Genomic DNA, 21,277 nt, shown 5'->3' on the forward strand with positions numbered 1-21,277 from the left:
TGTGGAACTGCATTATTCTCTGTATAAATATGTACCAGTGTATCCTCTGCTCAATGAGTTTGAAAAAGGAAGCATTAAAGCACTTTTCCTTAGCAAACAAAGAAGTGGACCAGCTCTTCCAGCTCATTTTACTAAGGAAAATCTTACTATTCAACCACAGACCAAAACATTGTCTTTATATAGCTGCTGTGTAATCTGAAAAAACATGCTAAAAGATGACTTTCTCAAAACTTTATTTCAAATTCGACAGCTTTCCATATCATTGCCCATTTCACAGATACGTTTTCCATCTTCCATGTCTTTCCTCGCATACAGTCTAATCTCTTGTATTCTTTAATCTCACAGCCTAAAATGGAAAGAACGAACATAGAAATCATACAAAATGTAGAAAATACAAGTGAGGAACATTAAAGACAAGAATTTGGGATGACACAGAATCAGAGCTTCAAATTTGTTCAAAAACAAATGTCAGTCGTGGGCCAGTAGAAAAAAACTTGTAAGTGCAAAAGAGGTAAGATTGGAAAAAAAAAAAAAAAAATCTTACTTGATTAGGCTTTAGAATACAGTATATGTGAGTAAAGACATGAGACCGAAAACATGTGGGCCCATCAACTAATAATTTCAAAAACAGTCCCTTAACCATACATACTTCAGAGTGAAAAAAAGACTCCAGATTTTAGCATGAAAACAAAGAGTCAAGTCTGAACCAAATGTGACTCCGTTTGAGGGCAGCTCAGCTGAAAAACAAAAAGCTGTGATGTGGCTGCCCAAGAGCTGAGCAAGCAGTGACCTTAAGTTTATCACAAGGCACAAGTGTTTGGATAAACTCATCACTACTGTAAGATGAGATGTTAATAGTCCATGTCTGGATGCAAAGATGGTACAAAAAAAAATGTGTAGGCATGAGTCACATTTCATTTAATTCTCATACAAATAGTCGGTTTTTGTTGTCGAAGGGTGTCTGAGTGTGCTAGGAGTAGTTTAGAGGGCGTCCAGCAGACTGTCGATGCGGCTGACGAGCTCCTGTCTCTTGCTGGTCAGAGTCTTCTCGCTCTCGATGTAAGCCTCCTTCTTGACTTTACCCGCCACCAGTCTCTCCGCCTCCTGGCAGGAGCGGCACACCAGCTCCTTCACCTGGACGTCCAGCTTCTGCACCTCCCCGACCTGAGACCACAGACAGAGGAGTTAGCATCACCGTTGTAAAAACCTGCAATATATCGCTAACAACACCCATGTCACTCACCTTATCAGCCAGGTCAGAGCCCTCTGCCTTGAGGCGGGCCTGCAGCGAGCTTATTTCATTAGTGAGAGCACGGTGGTCGGCCTCCAGGGTCTTCCGGCCGCTGTTGAGCGCCCCCGTGTCGCGGGACTGCTTGTAACGGTTGACCACCTCGTCCATGTGTCGGTACAGACCGAGACGTTTGTTGACCAGAGTCAGCACCTGCTCTGTGATGGAGGCAACCTTCATCCGCACCTCTGCAGCTGGATCCTGAGCAGAGACGAAAGAAGTGAAAATGGATTTAAAACACAGTGACGAACTAAATAAATGCAGTGATATGCAGACTAGCAGCTCAAGGAGGCCAACAGGGAGACACAAGTGTTGTTACCTTTGTGATGGCAAAGTCCAGACGTACGTAGATGATGACGGTGAAGAAGAGAATGTAGAAAGCTCCGACAACCAAGAGAGGCTCCTGCAGCATCAGGATCTTATTGAAGTTATAATGAACCTGGGAGTCAGAGAGGAGGTTTGTTAATTCAGATTTAAACAGGGTTTTACTGCTCTTATTATATTCACAGTACATAATAATGAACAAAATAAAAATATCAAGGCATGTGCAAAAGACATCCATAATTGATGAATTAAGTCAAACTAAAAAAATATTTGCTGGGCAGAGCCTCTTCAAGTGAAGTGTTGCACCCATTTATTTTGGTAGATGAGAGAATATACAAATTGAGAAATATATTATGAATGTGCAGTTAAGTCATACACATATTCATGACTTTAAAAAAATCTAAATGTATGAATCCCTTCAAGCAGCACCTAAAGATGGTGAGATTCATTAGATCTCGTGGAAACCAAAACATAGTGGTAAGTACGCACCAAGGTCCTATTATCACACTTGAACTTGGTTTATTGCACTTACCCAGGTGGTTTTCTCCTGATTAGATCCTTGCTTGTGTTGTGTCTACTCTGAGATGTACGTAGCTTTGAATAAAAGCTAAATGAAGTTGCAGAATTGTAATAGCTCTTCATAGAAAATTGGTTGTGAACTGTTGCACAAGTAGGTTTATGTAGCTAAGTTACAACGGTGTTTAATAACACTATTGTAACTGCGTGTTATATTGCTAAAACTTATTGTGAATCAGCTGCTACATATCATTTACATGCTTGTGTGTTTGCTATAGTATGGCTGAATTTGTCTTTTTTTTTTTTTTACACTTCATCTTACCACAACATCTTGAATGTGTTGCTCCACCAGGTTGTTCTTTGTGGCAACCAGCACTGGTCGGCCAAAAGTATCCAGATACGTGTAGTGCAGCTGGTTTGGCATGCGAGTGATTTTGTAAGGAGTTTCCACGTTGATGTTTCTGATGAGACAAGACGGGGAAATAAGAGAAATCAACACCAGCCATTGCAAACATCTGCATATTGTAGATTTGCTTACAAACACTTACCTAGCTCCCTCTGGCAGGATGATTTTCACAGTCATGGAGTCGATGACCTGGTCATCATACACATGGTCAACTAGTCTCATCTTCAGTGCATACTGGTCACCTGGGGCGTAAAAATAACACGACATATAAGCAAACACATCCTGGGATTCAGTGATTCAGAAGGATAGGTTCAAGTTATCATGACAGAAGGCATCTCCAATGCTGAATCAGCCCTTGGCATTGTCTTTGTTTTAATTCTTTGCCTTAAATATTCTGCCCTTAGGGATATAAGAAATCTGCTCACCCAGGGTGTAGAGGTACTCATAGCTAGGCAGATTGTAGCCGATGATGTAGTGGGTCTTCCAGCCTCCAAACAAGGGGAAACGTGGCCTGACCTCCACCTCCACCGAGTCATCCAGAACCTGCAGATGGGAGGTGGAGATGTTGCCAATCTCATCTCTGTAGTAAACGTCTTGGGCCGAGGCGGGAAGGATAGTCTGTTAAAGAGAAAAATGATAGTCACCATAATAATCACCAAAACAGTGAAAACAAGTCACTGGTTTCTATGTAAAGCAACAAACCTTGAAGGACTTGACAGATGAGATGCCGCTGTCTGACTGCCGCTGGTAATCATAACGGGAAAACGGGCCCTTCAGGATGGCTCCTGTGTGCCTCAGGTCGATTGTTTCCTCCACAGCAATATTGCCCCAGTGAGACACCTCAATGGTGCGAGTGATGCTACTGATGGTGAGGAAGGGCGTGTTGTTCTCATAGTGGATCTTCATTGTATCCTGGACAGTAGAGAACGAATGCATATTCAAATTTGTTAGCAGCTGTTTTGCAGCTTCGCTCCAAGCTATTCAAATGTGGTCAGAGCTGTACCTCGCTGAATGGAGCCACGTCACGGAAAGGCCCGTACTCAATGATCTCATCGGTCTTGCTGGGGTTGCCCAACTTGGTGTAGCTCTCCACAGTCTTGGACGCCAGGCGGACACGCGTGGTCTGGCTGCGAGTGGGATATGGGGAGTATAGGTAGTGGTTCCCCTGGAAAATGACCAGCTGGCGCTCAGCCTGGGTGATGTGTGTGGGGAAGGGCTTCAGGACATGGCTGAAGGTCATCTCCACCTTTGCTTTCAGCTGAGCGCCTGCAGCCAGACTGGACGGCAGGTGCACTTTGTAAAACTCCCCACTGTTGGACAAAAGATAACAGAGATCAAGTGTGAGATGATTATGCACAATGATAATATAATATAATTTTTTGTTGTTTTTTGCATATTTAAAGCTACAGACTGTAAGAAATCAGTTTAACAGGACAGTTTGTGTTGTGACTTTTTTTTTTACTGCTGGAGCTAAAGGCAGAGAAGAAGTTCATCAGAAACACCACTGATACCTCCGAGTCAGTTCACTCAGTGTGGGACTTTGAAGATTCAACTGGACCATGAAACCTGCGTGTCAGTTTATACAGTTAAAGAAGTTTAGATGATAATTTTCATCTCTTACCTTTGGCCCTGAATTGTTGTCTGCTCAAGTTCAAGTGTGCCATCCTCCTCTTCATCACCCTTCACCTGAGAAAACGCAGCTGTTAAAGCTCTTTGAAATGAAAACACCTCCCCCCATTCATGATGGTAAAAAAGTGTTGTTACTGCACATTAATCACATAAGTTCATAAATTTATTTTACCACTTTGCATATATTCAGTTCAGCTGAACATGACATTTTCAAGGAGAAAAACACTTTAGAGTGCTGCAAAAACTGCAACCCAATAATTTTTAGGGATACTGCAGGTGTTAGGTTTAACTTCTAATCTTTGTTTAGAACGATTTTCTCTAAAACTTACTTTGAGCATCAGCATCATGCTATATATAATATTTCTGATAGTTTAATGTCTATGACAGTAGTAGAAACAAGCATTGCATCAACCACTGCTTTCTGATAATCCACTGGACAAAGCTTGCAAAAGTGCATTTTAAGTAAACTTTCATGGATCATGTCATCATATGGGGTAACTATTAGGTCAGATCAAGCAAATGAAAGGTCTCACGTTGATACCAGGCTCATCTTCTATGCGCCACTCTTTGTGTCAAAACATTTTTCTAACATCGTCAACTACGGTGACTTCACTTGACTTACAAGCAAGATCTAAGTAATTTTTGAGCCTTATAATGCAACGGATGATAATCTACAGAAGAAATCGCGTGTAGCTTATGATTCTGTGTGCAAACGGAGCTTTGTGAGTTTCATTCATACTAGAGGGGGCAGGCCTGTGCGCAGCCACACACGGAAGTGAGCTGCCCAGCGCATACGTGTCATTCAGCCGCTGACAGAGCGTGGAGCCCTGGGGAAGTTAACTCGCTGTTATCCACATTGTTAGCAAATCAAAGTGATTCGATATAGTCTTGGTTGAGTTCACAACTGCACGCCATGGGCTGGTGTGAATGCATTGCATTTAGCAACACAGAACTGCGATAGTAGCCAGCTCTGGCTAACTGTGGCTAACTGACTTCCCAGCTCATTCCTCGCAGCAGCGCATTGAATAGCATTTCATAGCTAGTAGCTGTGTTTCCATGCATCCAATAAACACATTACTATTTTCTAAGGCGACATGCTGGTAACCTCTGCAACTCTACTGCCCACACCTCCCCAGAACAAAACAAACAAACGAGTTACACGTTTTATCCAGTCAAGATGCGTGTAGCTTACTACAAAGTGGCTAACATGCTAACGCTATCTAGCCGGTTACAGGTAGAGGCGTTGGCGATGTTTCATTCATTAATGTTTAACTCACCGAAGCTCCTATGTAGGCCAGGTGCGGGGCCAGGTCAGCCTCCACAGCCAAGACAAAGCTGTGAACGGAAGAGTGTCCCTGGTTGGACAGCACGATCTCCGCAGTGATCTTGGCCAGATGAGTTCCCAGGTCCACTGTCCTCTTCACATCCTCGTTCACCAAACCGTCCGCGGAAACCTCAGAGCATACAGCCGCCAGAAGGAGCAGGCAAGCGGCGGGAAGTGTCCACCTTCGTGTCATGGTTAAATACAAAATGGGCTGAAATCCAGGGGTTTGAGCGGTAAAGACGGGAGGAAATGCAGAGCAGCGAAGAAAGGCCGCCGTGCCGCTCTACATCAGAAAGGATGACGCTTCATTCAGTCAAACGTGATGACGTCACGGCGCGCTCTTTGTAACGTGATGTGCGTCTATGTTTAATGACAATCCGTGCTCCGGAGCAACTGTGAATTCTGACACAGACGCAGAGGCAATCGCGTAGTTTGGATTTTCTAGAGATAGAACTATTTTGAAATTAAATGAGTGTCGCTTTATTTTCATGCTTTGTTGCTTGTTGGACTGAGTGACCATTAAATGTGTGTGCTGGTGTCCTGTTGATAGTCAACTGTGTCGATTTTAAGTCTGTATAATAATAAGTCACATTTACACCGCTGAATAACTGAATTGAATTCTTGTGAAAGTGCCATGCGCATTTTCATCGCTGCCTGTCAGTCAATGCCTGTAATTACCGAAACATCTCTTACTTTATATATGGAATTTTATGACGTATGTTTCGTGTTATACTGGCCGAAGTTAGGAGCGCGTTAGACCGAAGATCTAAAGGTCCTTGGTTCGATCCCAGGTTTCGGCGGACTGGTGTCGCTTTTATAAGTTGTCAGAGAGCTGCTGATTAATGACTGAGCATGACGGTGTATTTCTGCCTCACTTGACTGAATTCTCCACCCCTGATCATCTTCAGTTTAACAGTTTTATAAAGCGGCAAATATTGATTGAGTTGACCATGTATGAAATCTGAAGTCACTGATAACATTAGTTTTTGAGTTAAAAAATTCTTGAAGTTATTTTCTTCATGACAGCTGTAGAGCAGTTTTTAAGGTGGCATCATTTGATAAATAATATAGCTCTAGGAGTTCTGTATGTGTGGTTTTTAGCGGTACAACCCTGTTTTGATAGAATTATCCAAACCAGGTCTAGTTTGTAGTGTAAATTTAATCAAAAATTGCTATTATTTCTGTCTTGTCTAGTTCTGTATTCCACCAACCACAGAACCTTAATTTTTTTTACCTTAAGGTGCTGAATGGTTGTCCTGTGATTGGCACTCATAAGAGCTTTTAAAATGGAGTATGTATTGTATGTAGCATGGTGCCAATCAAAGACATGTCTTGTGAGAATTTCTTTTACTTCTGTTTAATTTATGGTCAATATTAAGACAATCATTAAGCAGGTATGATAGGTTAAGGGGTTACAACTGGAGGAGTGTTGTTATCGGTTAAAAGAAAAATCATGGTTTTCCAACTTGTAGCTTTGTTTGCCAGAACTGTGTTGTAAAGTTGTTCAAGTAATGTGTGAAAACCAAAGCTCTTAATAAGTCAACTCAGATTCACTTCTGTACAGGATATTTATTTATAAGTTGAGTCTGGTTAATCATGGCTTTGTCAGCACCCTATGTAGTACATAGTGGTCTAACTGAACCACACTATCATCCTATCCTTCTACAATTTCATTTAGCTTTTATCCAAAGCGACGGAGTACATCTGGGGGCTGCACAGTGACGTAGTGGTTAGCACTTTCGCCTTGCAGCAAGAAGATCCCCAGTTCAAATCCCGGCCTGAGCCTGGGGTCTTTTTGCATGGAGTTTGTGGGTTTTCTCCGTGCACTCCGGCTTCCTCCCACAGTCCAAAAATACGCTGAGGTTAATTGGTTACTCTAAAATTGCCCATAGGTGTGAATGTGAGTCTGATTGTTTGTCTGTATATGTAGCCCTGCAACAGACTGGTGACCTGTCCAATGTGTCCCTTGCCTTCGCCCGAGTCAGCTGGGATAGGCTCCAGCACCCCCTGCGACCCCAGTGAGGATAAAGCGGTGTATAGAGAATGGATGGATGTATGTGCATACATCTGAGAGTAGATGCAACACAAGCAAGGATCTGGTCCAGAGAAAACAACCTGGATAAGTGCCAGAAAACAAGTTCAAGTGTCATCAAAGTGTGTACACAGGCAGTGCAGATGTAATAGGACATTTTTTGGTTGTTCTTTTTCCCAGTCTGTCAAGCATAAAGGTGTTCAGTGAGGAGTTTGGTTTTTACCCTTTTCTTAAAGACTGACAGAGATTCTGCAGATTGAACTGAGTTTGGTAACTCATTCCACCACAGTGGAGAAGAGTTCGGCGATGGACCGGCCCTGTTGTGGTGGTTGGGTCAGGGGCCTTTTTTTAGCTGAGTGTAGAGAGCAGAAGGGAGTGTAGACCTGAATGAGAGAGTTCAGGTCAGAGGGAGATGTTTTTATTGTAGTTTTGGTTGCAGATGTCAAAGTTTTGAATTTTGTGCAGGGAGCAACTGGAAGCCAGTGAAGTGATCTGAACAGCGGGGAGACATGAGTTGTTTTTAGCTGGTTAATAACCAGACGTGCTGCTCTCTAAATGAAGGCTAACATGACACCTGTGGCATGAGCTGCTTCTTCTCTTAACATAATAGCAAATGAAACTATCTGCCTCGTCCTTTTTGTACGCAGTTTTGTGGTGTATTGATTGTGCTTTTTGTGCCGAAATAGCTCAGTTGGGTGAGCGTTAGTCTGGAGGTCCCTGGTTCAATCCTGGGTTTTGGCAAAGTAGTGCAGCTTTCAAATGTGAGAGTACAGTGATTAAATAGATTCAACATGAATAAGACAAGGATTTGTTGGCCAGATCTATGTTGTTCAAGTAATGATTTTAAGTGTACCTCACTATCATCCCGTAATAGAGGTACAGAAATCTCTGGCTTGCTTGTATTACTTTAAATCAGTTGCAGCATTATTTCTCCCTCAAAATAGTGATGGAACACAGTGATGAGTGGAAGAACGACCATATTTGTGAGAGTGAAAAGTCTGACTTGATACTCAACATCTCTTGCTAACCAGTTAATCTTGCTCTGTGGTACACCCCTCTGGTTATCTTCAACACAGTTAACTCAGTCACACTGTCCCACAATGCACGATATCACTTAAAGTTTTGGCCAAATCAAAGTGAAATCAATGTTGCTGATTAAATGTTGTCTGTAATAAATACCAAAAGCATATCATTTTCTCTTTGAGTTTTATTCTAGCTGCAGTTCCAGCAGTGCAAACAGACTTTTGACAGCAAATCAGGACCAAACATAAAAACATATTAATGTGATTTCTGCATCACCAGCTGAACACATGTTGGGTTCCCATAGCAACATACAGTGTGCGATACTGTAGCTACATGGCGTCGTTCAGTGGTTTTAGTTATATACAGCTCGATAATACATTCCCTTAGCTGAGAATTGGTATCACTGTTATCATGGAGACCTACAAGACAGCGCTGTTACTGTAAATGATGCAGGAGAGAACTGGTTAAAGAGAGGCGCTTATTTAAGCTGATCTAAACAGTTCCTCCACCAGAGCAGCTTAGCTGTACAGCATCAGTTACCATAGTGATTTAGCAGGTTTAAAGAGAGACCATCTTTGTGCCACTTGAGAACTTGATGCTCAACTGTCAACCAGTTAATCTCACTCCATAGAACACCTTCCTTGCTTCAGTATAATGACTATGATGTTTAAGTTTCTGATACTGTAAATACCAATCTTTGTGACATCCTTGTCTTGTTTGTCAGGCCGAAATAGCTCAGTTGGGAGAGCGTTAGACTGAAGATCTAAAGGTCCCTGGTTCGATCCCGGGTTTCGGCAGACTGGCGTGTCCTTTAAATGTTGTTGACTGTCAATGTGTAATGATTCAATAGATAGATCATTGGGTTAAAGATGAGTCTAGCCTTGCCAGCCCATTATATGGAACATAAGAGTTAAGCAGAGACTTGACATAGCCAGGCATTCTTTCCATAAACCCCATTCAGAGATAATGATGATCTTAACAGCTGCATGTTAACCTTTAATTATTTCAAGCAAACAAAAATTTTAACAACAAAACCTAATCAGAAGTAATGAGTTAAAGGTCTGTGGTTTGATCCTGGGTTTCGGCAACTCATGGTCACTTTTAAATGTAGGTTTGCTATGATTCAGTGATTTCATGGATTTGATATTGATAACTGAATGAAGACTCTCATGCCAGAACTATGTTATAAACATTTTCAAGTAATGTGTGACAACCAAAGCTCTCAATCAGTCAGTAGGATTCATGTCTGTACAGGATATGGATTTATAAGTTTAGTCCACAGCCTATTCTGAAGTAAATAATGGTCCAGCTGCACTACACTATCATCCTGCTATCTGGGAACAAAAAGCTCTGGTTTGTTTATATTACTGTAAATCAATCACAGTCATCGTAGATGGAGCTCAGCAAAGGATGCGGCCTTCTCTAAAAATAGTGATGGATGGAATTATTGTAGTGTAACGTTTACATTCAGGGAAACAAGCAATATGATTAAAATAGATAATTTTACTGCAAAATAATAAATAAAAAAGAATCCAAATCCTCAGCAAAACTTGACATTTTCAGTGTGGCAGGTTTAGCAGCAGCTCAGGACCAGACATAAAAAGATGTTTAGTTATCTCCTGCATCCCCAATTGAATACGTTTCCATAGCAACACAACACGTACAGTTTGTCCACTGCAATGTCCTTCAGTGGGATTACAAACATGTAGTTAGGCTTATTATGATGTATTCCCTCATCCCTATGGTTTCCACATACAAGCAGTCCTTGTACTGTAAGTACCGAATTTTATGGCATTTTTTTAGAAGCGTTATTCGGCCGAAGTAGCTCAGTTGGGAGAGCGTCAGACTGAAGGTCCGTGGTTCAATCCCAGGTTTCAGCAGATGTGTCGATTTTAAGTGTTGTCAGAGCATCAGTGTGTAGCGATTAAATGGATTGATAGCAGAATAGAGACAAATCTTGCATTGCCAGCTCATTACGTGGAACATAAGCAGGCACAGGCCCGAGGAGTGTTCAACAGAACCAGGGATTCTTTCCAATAGTTGCCTCAACAAAACCCAATACCCCAGTTGTAGATAATGATGATCAAGTTTGACATTTGCACGTTAACCAAAAACTTCAACCTTCAGTCATTTTCACCTCAATATCATCCTGTAATAGGGGAACAAAAAGCTCTGATTTGTTTAAATCAATCAGCCAAGGATCTGTATCGCTCATAGAGAAATGTTAGGAAATGTTCAGGTGGAAGGGAAATGCTTCTTCCAGCTCGTCCCAAACTCTGAACACAACCTTCTCTGGAGTAGGTTAGCTGTGCAGCATCAGTTGCTATGGTGATCTTACAGGTTAAGAGAGACTGAAATGACACTGAAAACTTTGACTTTAATTTGGAGTCTATTTAATCGTTTGACAGGGACACTTTCACATTTAATAGCCGGAATGGTTTGCCAAAACCCAGAATTGAACCAGGGACCTTTAGTCTAACACTCGCCCAACTGAGCTACTTCGGCACACAAAATGATACAGAAACACCACAAAATTCCAATACACATTCCAGTACAGTGAGTTACATACATGAAATGCTTTATAATCTGAATTGTTGCAGTGCTGAAGGTAACCAGAGGGGTGTACTACAGAGCAACATTGATGGGTTAGTGAGGTTTGTTGTCTCTAAAGTCAGAGGTTTTCGTGTCGCAACGGTATCTCTTTTTTAACCTGCTAGATCGCCGTGGTATCAGATGCTGCACATCAAAACCTAAAACAACAATCAGAGATAGTAGGTAAACCTTTATTCATGGTGGCATGATACTCAAGAATTGCATTTAGAACTGACACTGTACCTCATGACAGATTTTAAAGCATATGTACAGATTTTTAATAGCATTTTTTTTTTTGCCTATTTTCAAGCTGAAATAGCTCAGTTGGGAGAGTGTTAGACTGAAGATCTAAATGTCCCTGGTTTGATCCTGTGTTTTGGCAGACTGGTGTCGCTTTTAAATGTGAGCTTGCTGTGACTCAATGATTTCACAGCTTTAAAATTAATAATTGAATGAAGACCTGTTTGCCAGATCTATGGTAAGAGCTTGTTCCAGTAATGTTTGACAACCAAAGCTCTCTGTCAGTCAACAGAGGATCAAGTTCTTTACAAGATGTTGGTTTATGGTATACTGATTACACTCTTATCGTCTGTCCTCTGCACATTGACTGCTGATAGATAATGGAATCACCTGACAACACATAGACCCGGGAGTGGCACTGACGAAATGATTTATAAAACAATGGTACAAAACTGGGAAAGCATTTTGAAAGTGGTGTATTTAAACTTTTTTTGCAACACAGGAGAAATCTAGATCTAATCTTGAAAAACTGTCAACATTAAAATCTGCACTTGTAGAACATGACACGGCAAATGGAATAGATGTAATTATGGAGCTAAGGATAAAAAAATTAGTATATATTAGTGGGAATTTAGTTCCACAGAAAACACATGAAATGCAGCATTATCTAATTGACCACAAAAAATAAAAAAAGTGGTAGTAGATAACCTGGCAATAGCCAGATTAATCATTGTGTAGTACTTGATAGTACTCCACAATATCAATCTGGGACCGCTCCATGTAAATCTGTTCGGAGGAAAGAGGCACGGATTGGACAACGCAACAGTATGTCCCGCCTCTGACAGGTTTGTTTTTAGCCAATCGTGGGATCGTCACAACGAGCGGAGCCAGTTGGCAGATTAAACTCTTACCAAAACCCGTAGGTAAAAAAGCACAAACATCTTCACCATCCAGAAATGCGCAAAGCGCCTCTCGTTGTTCTTCCTTCAAAGAAGCGATAGGAGATTCAGCTAAAACTGACTTAATAGCAGCATTTACACGATCGTTGTCCTCCGTTGCCATGTTTGTTTTGATCTACTGGCGCTTGGCGTCGTCTTCACACCCGGATATCCCGCCCCACACACGAATACTGCTGCGTGATTGGCCCGTGCCAACTTGGCTCTGTACGAACAGTGAATGCGGGAGCGGAGCAAGATGGTTTCTTGAGAGATTTGTGAACTCACAAATATCGCGAGAAATCAACTTGCTGGCAAGGTTAGGTAGTAGAATGTAGAGAAGAAGGTCAGTATTGCTTATGTCATATTGGACATCATGAAATATCCAGCTAGAGGACTATAAAGTCTCGAAAGGTGTCCATAGGAGACCAGACATCCTTATAACGCTGACTAGTTGATTGTCTGTCATTGATGAAAACAAGAGAAACCCCATTGTTTGTCAGAAAACTGTCTCTCAAAGAAAATCTGCAAAAAGAAAAATAAACCTGCAGAATGTGTTGTGAATTAGGAGGAAGCAGAAGAACCACAGCATGTAAACACCTCCTGTCTGACAAAAGAGGTGGTATCCTACCAATAGTTTTCTTCTTTCTTCTGTATTTAATCAGCAATGTGGAGCTCCTGTGCAGTTTATTCTGGCTAAACATGCAATGTTAAAAGTAAATCTGTGTAACATTTGCAGCTGGCTCACATGTTGTTCCGTATCCTCATTATAAAACAGTCAAAAATGTTATTGAAGACTATAAAGTCCTACGCTGACATGTATTCCATTCTGTTAATCTGATGGTCTGAATTTGCACCTCGGTCACCTATTAGTCTTACCAGGTCAGACCTACTAACACTTCTATATCACTTTTAACACGACATAAGTCTGAACTGACTCATCACATTAGCAGCGGTACTTTGAGTTCTGTGAAGTGACTTATGTCAGGATTTTTCAACATTTTTGCACCAATATTTGTCCACAGTAGTGTTTAATACAATGTTTGTATTCCAAAATCACTATACACCTTATCACCCACATTGCTGTACTATTTCTCATCTATGAGCAAAACAACCCTGCATCTTTTCATCTGTTCCCTCAGTCATGTGTGCAAATAATACGATCTAGTTGACCAAAAACATGGAGATATTATTTTACTGTTTTCGAAAAGTCTCATCTGATTACTTAAGTCAGAATATTTTCGTATCACATCAAGAGTTGTATTCTGGAGATTTTTTTGGTGGCATGATTCTGTATATGGATGCTTTATGTTGACTACCTATAAAACATGGCCTCTAATCAACAGGCAGCAATGAAAGCTCATATTATTGTTGTACTGTAAATTGCTGCTGTTAGATACACTAATTATGAGCAATACAGACAGCAAACTTGTCCTGATTATTACTAGTTGTTTTGGGGGTATTGTGTTATGTGTGAACTTTTTTCCCTCATCCTTCATTGTTTCTCTGAAACTGAAGCTTGAAATAATCCAAGAGAAAAATTGGAAACAATGAAGTGAAAAAATGTAAACACTGACTGACTTCAAGTTACACTAAAGCACAATGTGTGACATGAAAACTTTAAGAAACCCAGTTCTTGTTTATTGGTTCCTCGAATGCTGGGCTTGCATGAAGACTTTTGTGTTCACTTTTGCAGCTACCTGCAGAACATTTTGTGTGCTTTGCTCATGGCTGAGACCTGTTACAGTTAGCAGAAGAACCTCTTAAAGGTATGTGACTGTGAGGCAGCTGCTCATCTACACAAACTTTTAATTAATTTAATCTAAATTAGTCTAAGTAGGGGAGTAATGGTAAAAGTAAAGGTCTTAATATCTTAAAATGGTTTATTTTACACCTCTAAATTTATATCAACTACAGAATACATTGAAAATGGATTCTGTGGTTGATATATTCTCTGGTAGAGGTAGAGGAGAAAAAGGTCCAAACACTTCTAACTTTACCTCATATTTCACATTCTGCAACAGGTTTTTTTTAAAAAGTCAAATATACAAAAAAGATGGTGTGAAAGTCTGAGATTGTTAAAAAATTGTACATTGATATTATTTTACACCCCTGAAATTGTTTAAAATGTCAGTAATCCAGGACAAAGTGTTGGAAATGTAATAAAGAAGAGGGTGCATTTTTTCATGCTATATGGGACTGTTCAAGGATACTTCTTTTCTGGAAGATGATACTGAACAATTGGAGGATTGGCTTAAATTATCTCTACCAGAATCACCACAGCTATGTCTGTTAGGAGATAAGTTTCTTATACTGGTAGGGGCCAGGACTGGAATAGCCCATGTAAGCCAGAATTTGCAGAATGGCTTAAGCTTATGACAGAGACCGTTGCTTTTGAGAATATGATTGCAGGGTAAACAATGTCCCAAGTAAAATTAGCCAAATGTGGCAGGCTTTTCTGGCTCGCATTAGTGATGCATAGCATCTGTATAAAATCTATGATATTCATGAGATGTAAAACTGATATGTGATTCCTGCCTTTTTTTGTCTGTTTTTTTCATTGACTCATGGTCACCATCTTTTCCGCATCATTTTGAATAATGTATCAGTTTTGTTGTTTATGTTTTTTGTTTTTATTAATTTATATTCTTATTGCTGTTTGTTTCCGTTGTTTTAAAATTAATAACAAAAACTTAAACGATTAAATAAAGAAGAAGAAAATGGATTCTTCCCATATGGGACCTTTAATTTTAGCCGTTTGTGTTTTGAGACTGTGCAACAAGGCGTATCCAGCGCGTGACGTCAGCGCTCACCGACAGAGCTTGTTTTGGAGGAAGTGGACGGAGCTCGGCTAGCAGCTAGCACGTTAGCTTGACAGGAAAAGCCAGCGTCAACGGGAGCTGGGCGAAACAGACCATTAAACCGCATCTTCACACGAAGGGAGCAATACGTCGGCAGTGGCATCGTTGATTTTGATAAGAAGGGTTAGCTGTGAGGCTAGCTACCGAAGCTAATTTAGCTGTCGACGCTTCAAACGTGTTGTTTTGTTACGGCAGACATTTGTGGAAGCCGTTAGCCTGTTTGCTAGCCTGTGCGTTAGCTTCCCACCGAGGCAGAGGAAAAGTCCACTTTTGATTGCTATATTTTTTTTTACCGAAGGATCGTCGTACAGGTTGGTTTGTGGTGATTTTATTCGTTTCCTTTACTGATAATTATATGTTAGCAGTGCAGCTGTCGTTAAGTTTCACATTTGGTCATAAACCTTGCATAGCTAGCGAAATGTTAGCTTAAAATAAGAAGTGTCACAGATGTGGTAGCTAGTTGTTAACAGTGGGCATTAAATCTTAAAAAAAATGCTCTGTTTTTTTAAAATAACGATTGTCGTTGTTTTCTTGCATTTCCTCACCTAGCTATCTCGTGTTTGGTGTCCAAATTCAATGTTTTTTTTTCTACCTTGCTAACCCTTTGCAAGCCAGACTGAAGTCTTTATGGGCATTACGTATAAATGTAAACAGGTGACTCTTCTACTGTTTATTAATCGGAGTTTTCCAACCACGGTTAAGTCTATAGACATGGATTACAGCAGTAGGTGTATGGAGTCTGGCCACAGTACTTGCTGTGCTAATCATGCCTGCCAAGTCATGGTTCCGTTAGTCCTGTGTTTTAAAACCATGTGATCAGTCCCTGACACAGTGTCATGGGGTACAGATTATGAGAGGTCTGCGCTCGCTTTGCCTCAAGCCGGGGCTTCTTGATCACACAATAGACTGTTACATGCAAGTTTGGGCGACGTCTGTTTAATGTCTGAAACTTCTGTCAGTAATGCTGTCTGCCAGGTTTTAGCCCGATTGGAATGATAATTCAAAGCCTTTCGGTTCTACAGTTTGGACTTTGGTCGTTACAGCTGTATGAGGAGGTTGTTATTATGTAGCTCAAGTCAGAACTGCTTAGTAAAGTCTCCAGCAGGTACAAAGATGAGAATGTTTGAGCCATGGGGTTTAGTACAAAAACTGTTTCTCAAGAGCCTGACCTCTAATTAACAGACATACGGGTGCGGACTCAAAGATTTTCGCCCATTATTGAGACACATTCCTAAATGAGACTAAACGAGGAAGTGGGTGTTTATGTTCATAACAGCTCTAAACAATGCAGATAGGCTGTATTGCATTTGACGAGTAACACTTGAATATGGCATATTCCTTTTGCTCCAAATTTAACAAGCAAGACAGTGGAACTGTTTATTTGTAGTTTGACTGAACTAAATAGTGTAGATCATGATCAATGTTCAATGGCTGTCCAAACACAGAACATGAGGGGAACTCGTTAAAAGGCATTTCTGTAAAGAATTTAAAATCACAAACACAATTTATGGCTCATTTCAGTATCTTTTGGACTAGCTGGGTGTGTGTGTGTGTTCCTTTTTTGCTTTCCATTCATTGTGATGTTTAACTTTATAAATCCACAAGAATGGCAACTTGGGCATGAAACAATGCTCCTGATTCTTTTGAATGGTTTGTCAGCTATTTTTAAACATCTCAGAATCAGCATAGTATAACAGAAAAACCCAGATGTAGTGATAGAAATGGCAGATGTCAGCTCAATAGTATCAAAACTGCATTGTTCAACATATTCTGGAAGAAAAAAAAACAGTGAATTATTTGCAACAGGAATTATATTTGCATCTTCGTGGTACAATGCAGTGCCTCATATTGTTTATTTATCACTCTAATTTTCTTTGTTTGCAAAGTAAAGCAAATCAGTTCAGATATTGTACTTCTCAATTCCTAGGCTTGGACTATTTCTTTGGAGTGAATTTCTGGATCCACACAGATCTTATCATCTGTGAGGGAAACATTTCGCTTCATATAATGAAGGGTCATCGCTAGTTCAAACCTCTCTTTGGAGCAATTCCAGTGCTGGTTTTTCTTTCTATTCTGAGTTTTCTTCTTCCCTCTAATTTAGTTTTTTGTCTTCACAGCTGTGGCACAATGACGTCAAGGAAGAAAGTACTACTCAAAGTCATCATCCTCGGAGACTCTGGGTAAGTGATGTTGAGTTGTTGCCTCAACACAAAAGGCATCTGAATTTACAAAAACAGACACGAGCAGGCAGGAGACCACTTTAAGGATTCACTTGTTAATTAATCATAGTTAGTTTTAGCTTCTTCTCATTAAATGTGCTTTGTTTTGTCATTTGATCTCTTTTTTTAAATAGAGTTGGGAAGACCTCATTGATGAACCAGTATGTGAATAAGAAGTTCAGCAACCAATACAAAGCCACAATAGGTGCTGATTTCCTGACGAAAGAGGTCATGGTGGATGACAGACTTGTCACAATGCAGGTATGGATGAAATAATGCTCACAAGAATACAAACATAATAACTATTGCAACAGAATGGTATCATCTAAAACAGTCATGTTCTGCTCTTAAGGGTTAATGAAATGTATACTAATAAAAAAACAACTGATTTTTTATCTTTCACAATAATAATTACACGTTTTATTGGTTTACCACTGACAAAACGTGCACATATACACAACTACGGAGGATAGTGAGTCCTCTGATGCATTTCCACTCTTACCAACTTAAATACTGGGTTAAATAAGTGCAGGTGAAAATCTAAGTTAAATATATGACAAAAAAATGCTAATAAAGCTAGAATGCAGGCATTTTATGTATAAGTGAATGTCAGATAAATTTACACAATGCTGATCTATTGCTCCTAGATACATCTCTCTGGGTTTTGCTTGATGCTGGACTTCTGAATCTGGTGTCTGTAAAGTGGTAGCGACAAATTTTACATTAGTCAGCAATGATTGTTTTGTCAGAGCTGAAGAGAGTATTGTCGACGAGCAGTATAGCAGAAAAACCTCAGAAACCTCAAAGTCCTTCGGGGCAAGTCTCACCAGTTGGCAGCCATCTTGGTAACACCTTTGGCAGTTAGTTTAGGCTAACAAGACCAGGCTCCTATCTAAATGAAAGAGGAGAGAGCCATAAATCCGATTTCACTGGGACATCACTAGTCAAATCTGAACTGTTAAAACTGCTTAAAAAGTTATGTGACTTTGACCCAAATTAAGGTTTAAAAGGCATTTTCCCCACACAGCTTGTACTTCTGCTATGCAGGCACACAGATACCCATAGTCAATGGAATATGGGTATGTTCTGACCCATGTTGTGCCTCACAGGATTAAAGACACTGAGCTTCTGTCATTTGGCAGCATGTTACTGGATTTGGCTTTTTTAAAACTTACTATTGACTTTTTGTGGGGAGGTGCATCATGAGGTGTATCATAGAAGTGCTGTTTTTAGAATCTTTCCTTTATTGCATCTCTGTCAGAGTGCAAGAAAAGTATCTGAACTTCCTTATAGCCAAGAAACTCAATGTTCAGAGGAAGGATTGCAGTCTAAAAATGAAAGCAATTGACTGTGAGGCATGCATTATAACGCACTGACAGTGTCTGTGTGATTCTGTCTGGTTGTGCACTGCAGGTTTAACAGATGTGGACATCATATCAGTCTTTGCAGTGTTACTTTTGCTTACTTACAGGTTGTTTTTTCACACATGCAACAGAATTTACTCAGCGGTAAAAACGAAAACTTTTAAAAGCTGCAACACTGTCTCATTTTGTAGCTACTCAGTAGTCTCCTGTGGGGTATTACACACAACTCCTTAGTTCACATTACAAATTTAAACAAATATAATTACACAATTAGGGAGATGTGTTTATTTTGAACTGGGTAAACACTAATGTTAGTGTTTTCCATCATTTATTTACACTGATTAATTGATTTTGTGCATGTAAACACACTGTCTTCCATAAAGAGGATTTCGTTTCCATTCTGTCGTTCAGATTTGGGACACAGCTGGTCAGGAGAGATTCCAGTCTTTAGGCGTCGCGTTCTACCGTGGAGCGGACTGCTGCGTCCTGGTGTTTGATGTGACCGCACCCAACACCTTCAAGACCCTAGACAGCTGGAGGGACGAGTTCTTGATCCAGGCCAGCCCACGAGACCCGGAGAACTTCCCCTTTGTGGTGCTGGGAAACAAGATCGACTTGGAGAACAGACAGGTGGATTGAGATGAGCTGATCTAAGTTTGTTTTGTTTGTCATTTGCCTGGTGTTTCCGGCATTAACGTTAGCTGCTGTGTTTGTGTTTCAGGTAACAACCAAGCGAGCACAGGCCTGGTGTCAGAGCAAGAACAACATCCCATACTTCGAAACCAGCGCAAAGGAGGCAATCAACGTTGAGCAGGCCTTCCAGACTATTGCACGCAATGCTCTTAAACAGGTAATTAGAAGCTGGCAAGCAAACCCGTTTGATTCAGTGTCTTCAGCATTGGAAAGCAGCTTTCTGAACCACCAGTTTCTGATTTTAGGAAACCGAAGTGGAGTTGTACAACGAGTTCCCTGAGCCGATAAAGCTGGACAGGAACGAGCGAGCCAAGCCGTCAGCAGAGACCTGCAGCTGCTGAGGACTCTGAGGATCTTCAGGGGGTTGTCATCACCCTCACTACCCTGTCTTGCCTTGTCTATATATCCCCTTTCCCATGGCCCACTGTGTTATTCCTTAATGCCCAACATACAAGCAGCATCCCACTCATAGAGTATACTACACACACACACACGCTGCACTCACCTCCTTCTGTATACAAAATACACATTTTCTATAAAATATGCGTCTCCTAGCCCAAAGAACACCTTAAGGAAACATGATGGCATTGACTTGTATGATGCAGATTTCTTCCCAGTGTTTCCCCTCGTGCGTTTTCATGGCGGTGGTGGTTTGGGCTAATCCCATTTTTGGTTCCGTGTATATTGCTGCTTCCACACCCAGTTTTGGTTTTCACTGCTTTTATTTGGATTGGAAAATGGAAGCATTACTTCTATACATATTTGTGTTTATGACATAAGTTAGACCAACTAATGTCTTTGTTTTTTTTTTGTTAAGTCAGGTTATCAGTAGCGGTGGTTAGGGTTTTCTTACTTTCACAGCCCACCACTGCTGCATGAATAGAGGAAACACTGCTTCCCCCATTTTACTCATTTGTGTTGTGGCTTAAATTAGTTTCACTCTCAAAAACACTTGTTTCCATGGTTTCACTTTACCTCAAAAAAATAACTTTAAAAGAGTAAATTGTGATACTTAAACTGGGGGTTGTGTGTGAGGGTGCATGTGTGGATCACATAAATATGCTGCCTGCTGATTCTTGTTAATTGGCGCAAAACTGAAAATCCAGTTCAACGACAAGTCCATCAGACAAGTGTGTACAGATTATTTTTTTGCACTTTGCTGTCATCCTCAGTAAGTGAAGACTTGTTGAGACATCTCATGTCGGAGCCACAATAAATGTAGTTGTAGCTCAGGTTGAGAACATTGTGGGGATACACTCAGACCCTTGATGTAAGTGCTGTTCCTCTATGGGGGGAAATGAAGGTTCGTCTTGTAATCTATCATCCTTGACACGACATTTGACATGGGAATGAACCAAATCAAGACAGCATGTCAATCTACCTGATAGGCCTGGAGAGGAGAGCTTTTTCTCAAGTATAAATATCATTCATACCTGAGTACTATTAGCTAGTACATTTCTTTTTACTGTCGACTATTGCAAGACTTTGTATATTTGCAAACCTCTCATTGTGTGGAGAAGGCAAAATTTGTGTTGTAAATCTCCATATCTGACTCTGCCAGTTGCTCGTGTTGGCAAAACAATTTAAGTGCTTGACATTTCTTTTAACCAATCAGATCTTTAACTGTCTGTTCGTATTATGTTAAAACTTGGAAATGCATTATAGATTACAAGATAGCATACATACTGTAATTCTGAAGGACAAAAAAATGTGGGGGAAGTACTGGCATTCATCATGATTATATTATTAATATGATAAATGCATAGCATCTACATTGTTTCAAAATGTCTTTGCGTTTCAAGTAATAAGGGTAATAAAAATCTTGAATCAA

At 40.5% G+C, this 21,277-nt stretch overlaps 2 protein-coding genes and 1 non-coding gene across 3 annotated transcripts; 2 read left to right on the forward strand and 1 right to left on the reverse strand.

Annotated features, from left to right (window-relative positions):
* Positions 1–216: 216 nt before the first annotated feature.
* Positions 217–5,807, reverse strand: rpn1 (ribophorin I). The gene is made up of 10 exons (XM_022200221.2): positions 5,441–5,807; positions 4,156–4,220; positions 3,538–3,844; positions 3,237–3,446; positions 2,960–3,152; positions 2,677–2,776; positions 2,451–2,589; positions 1,608–1,727; positions 1,244–1,489; positions 217–1,164 (listed from the first exon to the last, which is right to left on the reverse strand). Exons 1-10 carry the CDS (start codon positions 5,678–5,680, stop codon positions 982–984), a joined length of 1,803 nt encoding a protein of 600 aa, XP_022055913.1. The 5' UTR covers positions 5,681–5,807; the 3' UTR covers positions 217–981.
* A 3,459-nt stretch (positions 5,808–9,266) lies between these two features.
* On the forward strand, positions 9,267–9,339 carry trnaf-gaa (transfer RNA phenylalanine (anticodon GAA)). The gene has a single exon. It is a non-coding gene; the product is annotated as a tRNA-Phe (tRNA).
* Positions 9,340–15,107: 5,768 nt separating this feature from the next.
* On the forward strand, positions 15,108–21,277 carry rab7a (RAB7a, member RAS oncogene family). The gene is made up of 6 exons (XM_022200220.2): positions 15,108–15,481; positions 17,288–17,350; positions 17,524–17,650; positions 19,165–19,383; positions 19,475–19,603; positions 19,692–21,277. Exons 2-6 carry the CDS (start codon positions 17,298–17,300, stop codon positions 19,785–19,787), a joined length of 624 nt encoding a protein of 207 aa, XP_022055912.1. The 5' UTR covers positions 15,108–15,481; positions 17,288–17,297; the 3' UTR covers positions 19,788–21,277.

Source organism: Acanthochromis polyacanthus, chromosome 5 (genome assembly GCF_021347895.1).
Source record: "Acanthochromis polyacanthus isolate Apoly-LR-REF ecotype Palm Island chromosome 5, KAUST_Apoly_ChrSc, whole genome shotgun sequence".
NCBI lineage: Eukaryota > Metazoa > Chordata > Actinopteri > Pomacentridae > Acanthochromis > Acanthochromis polyacanthus.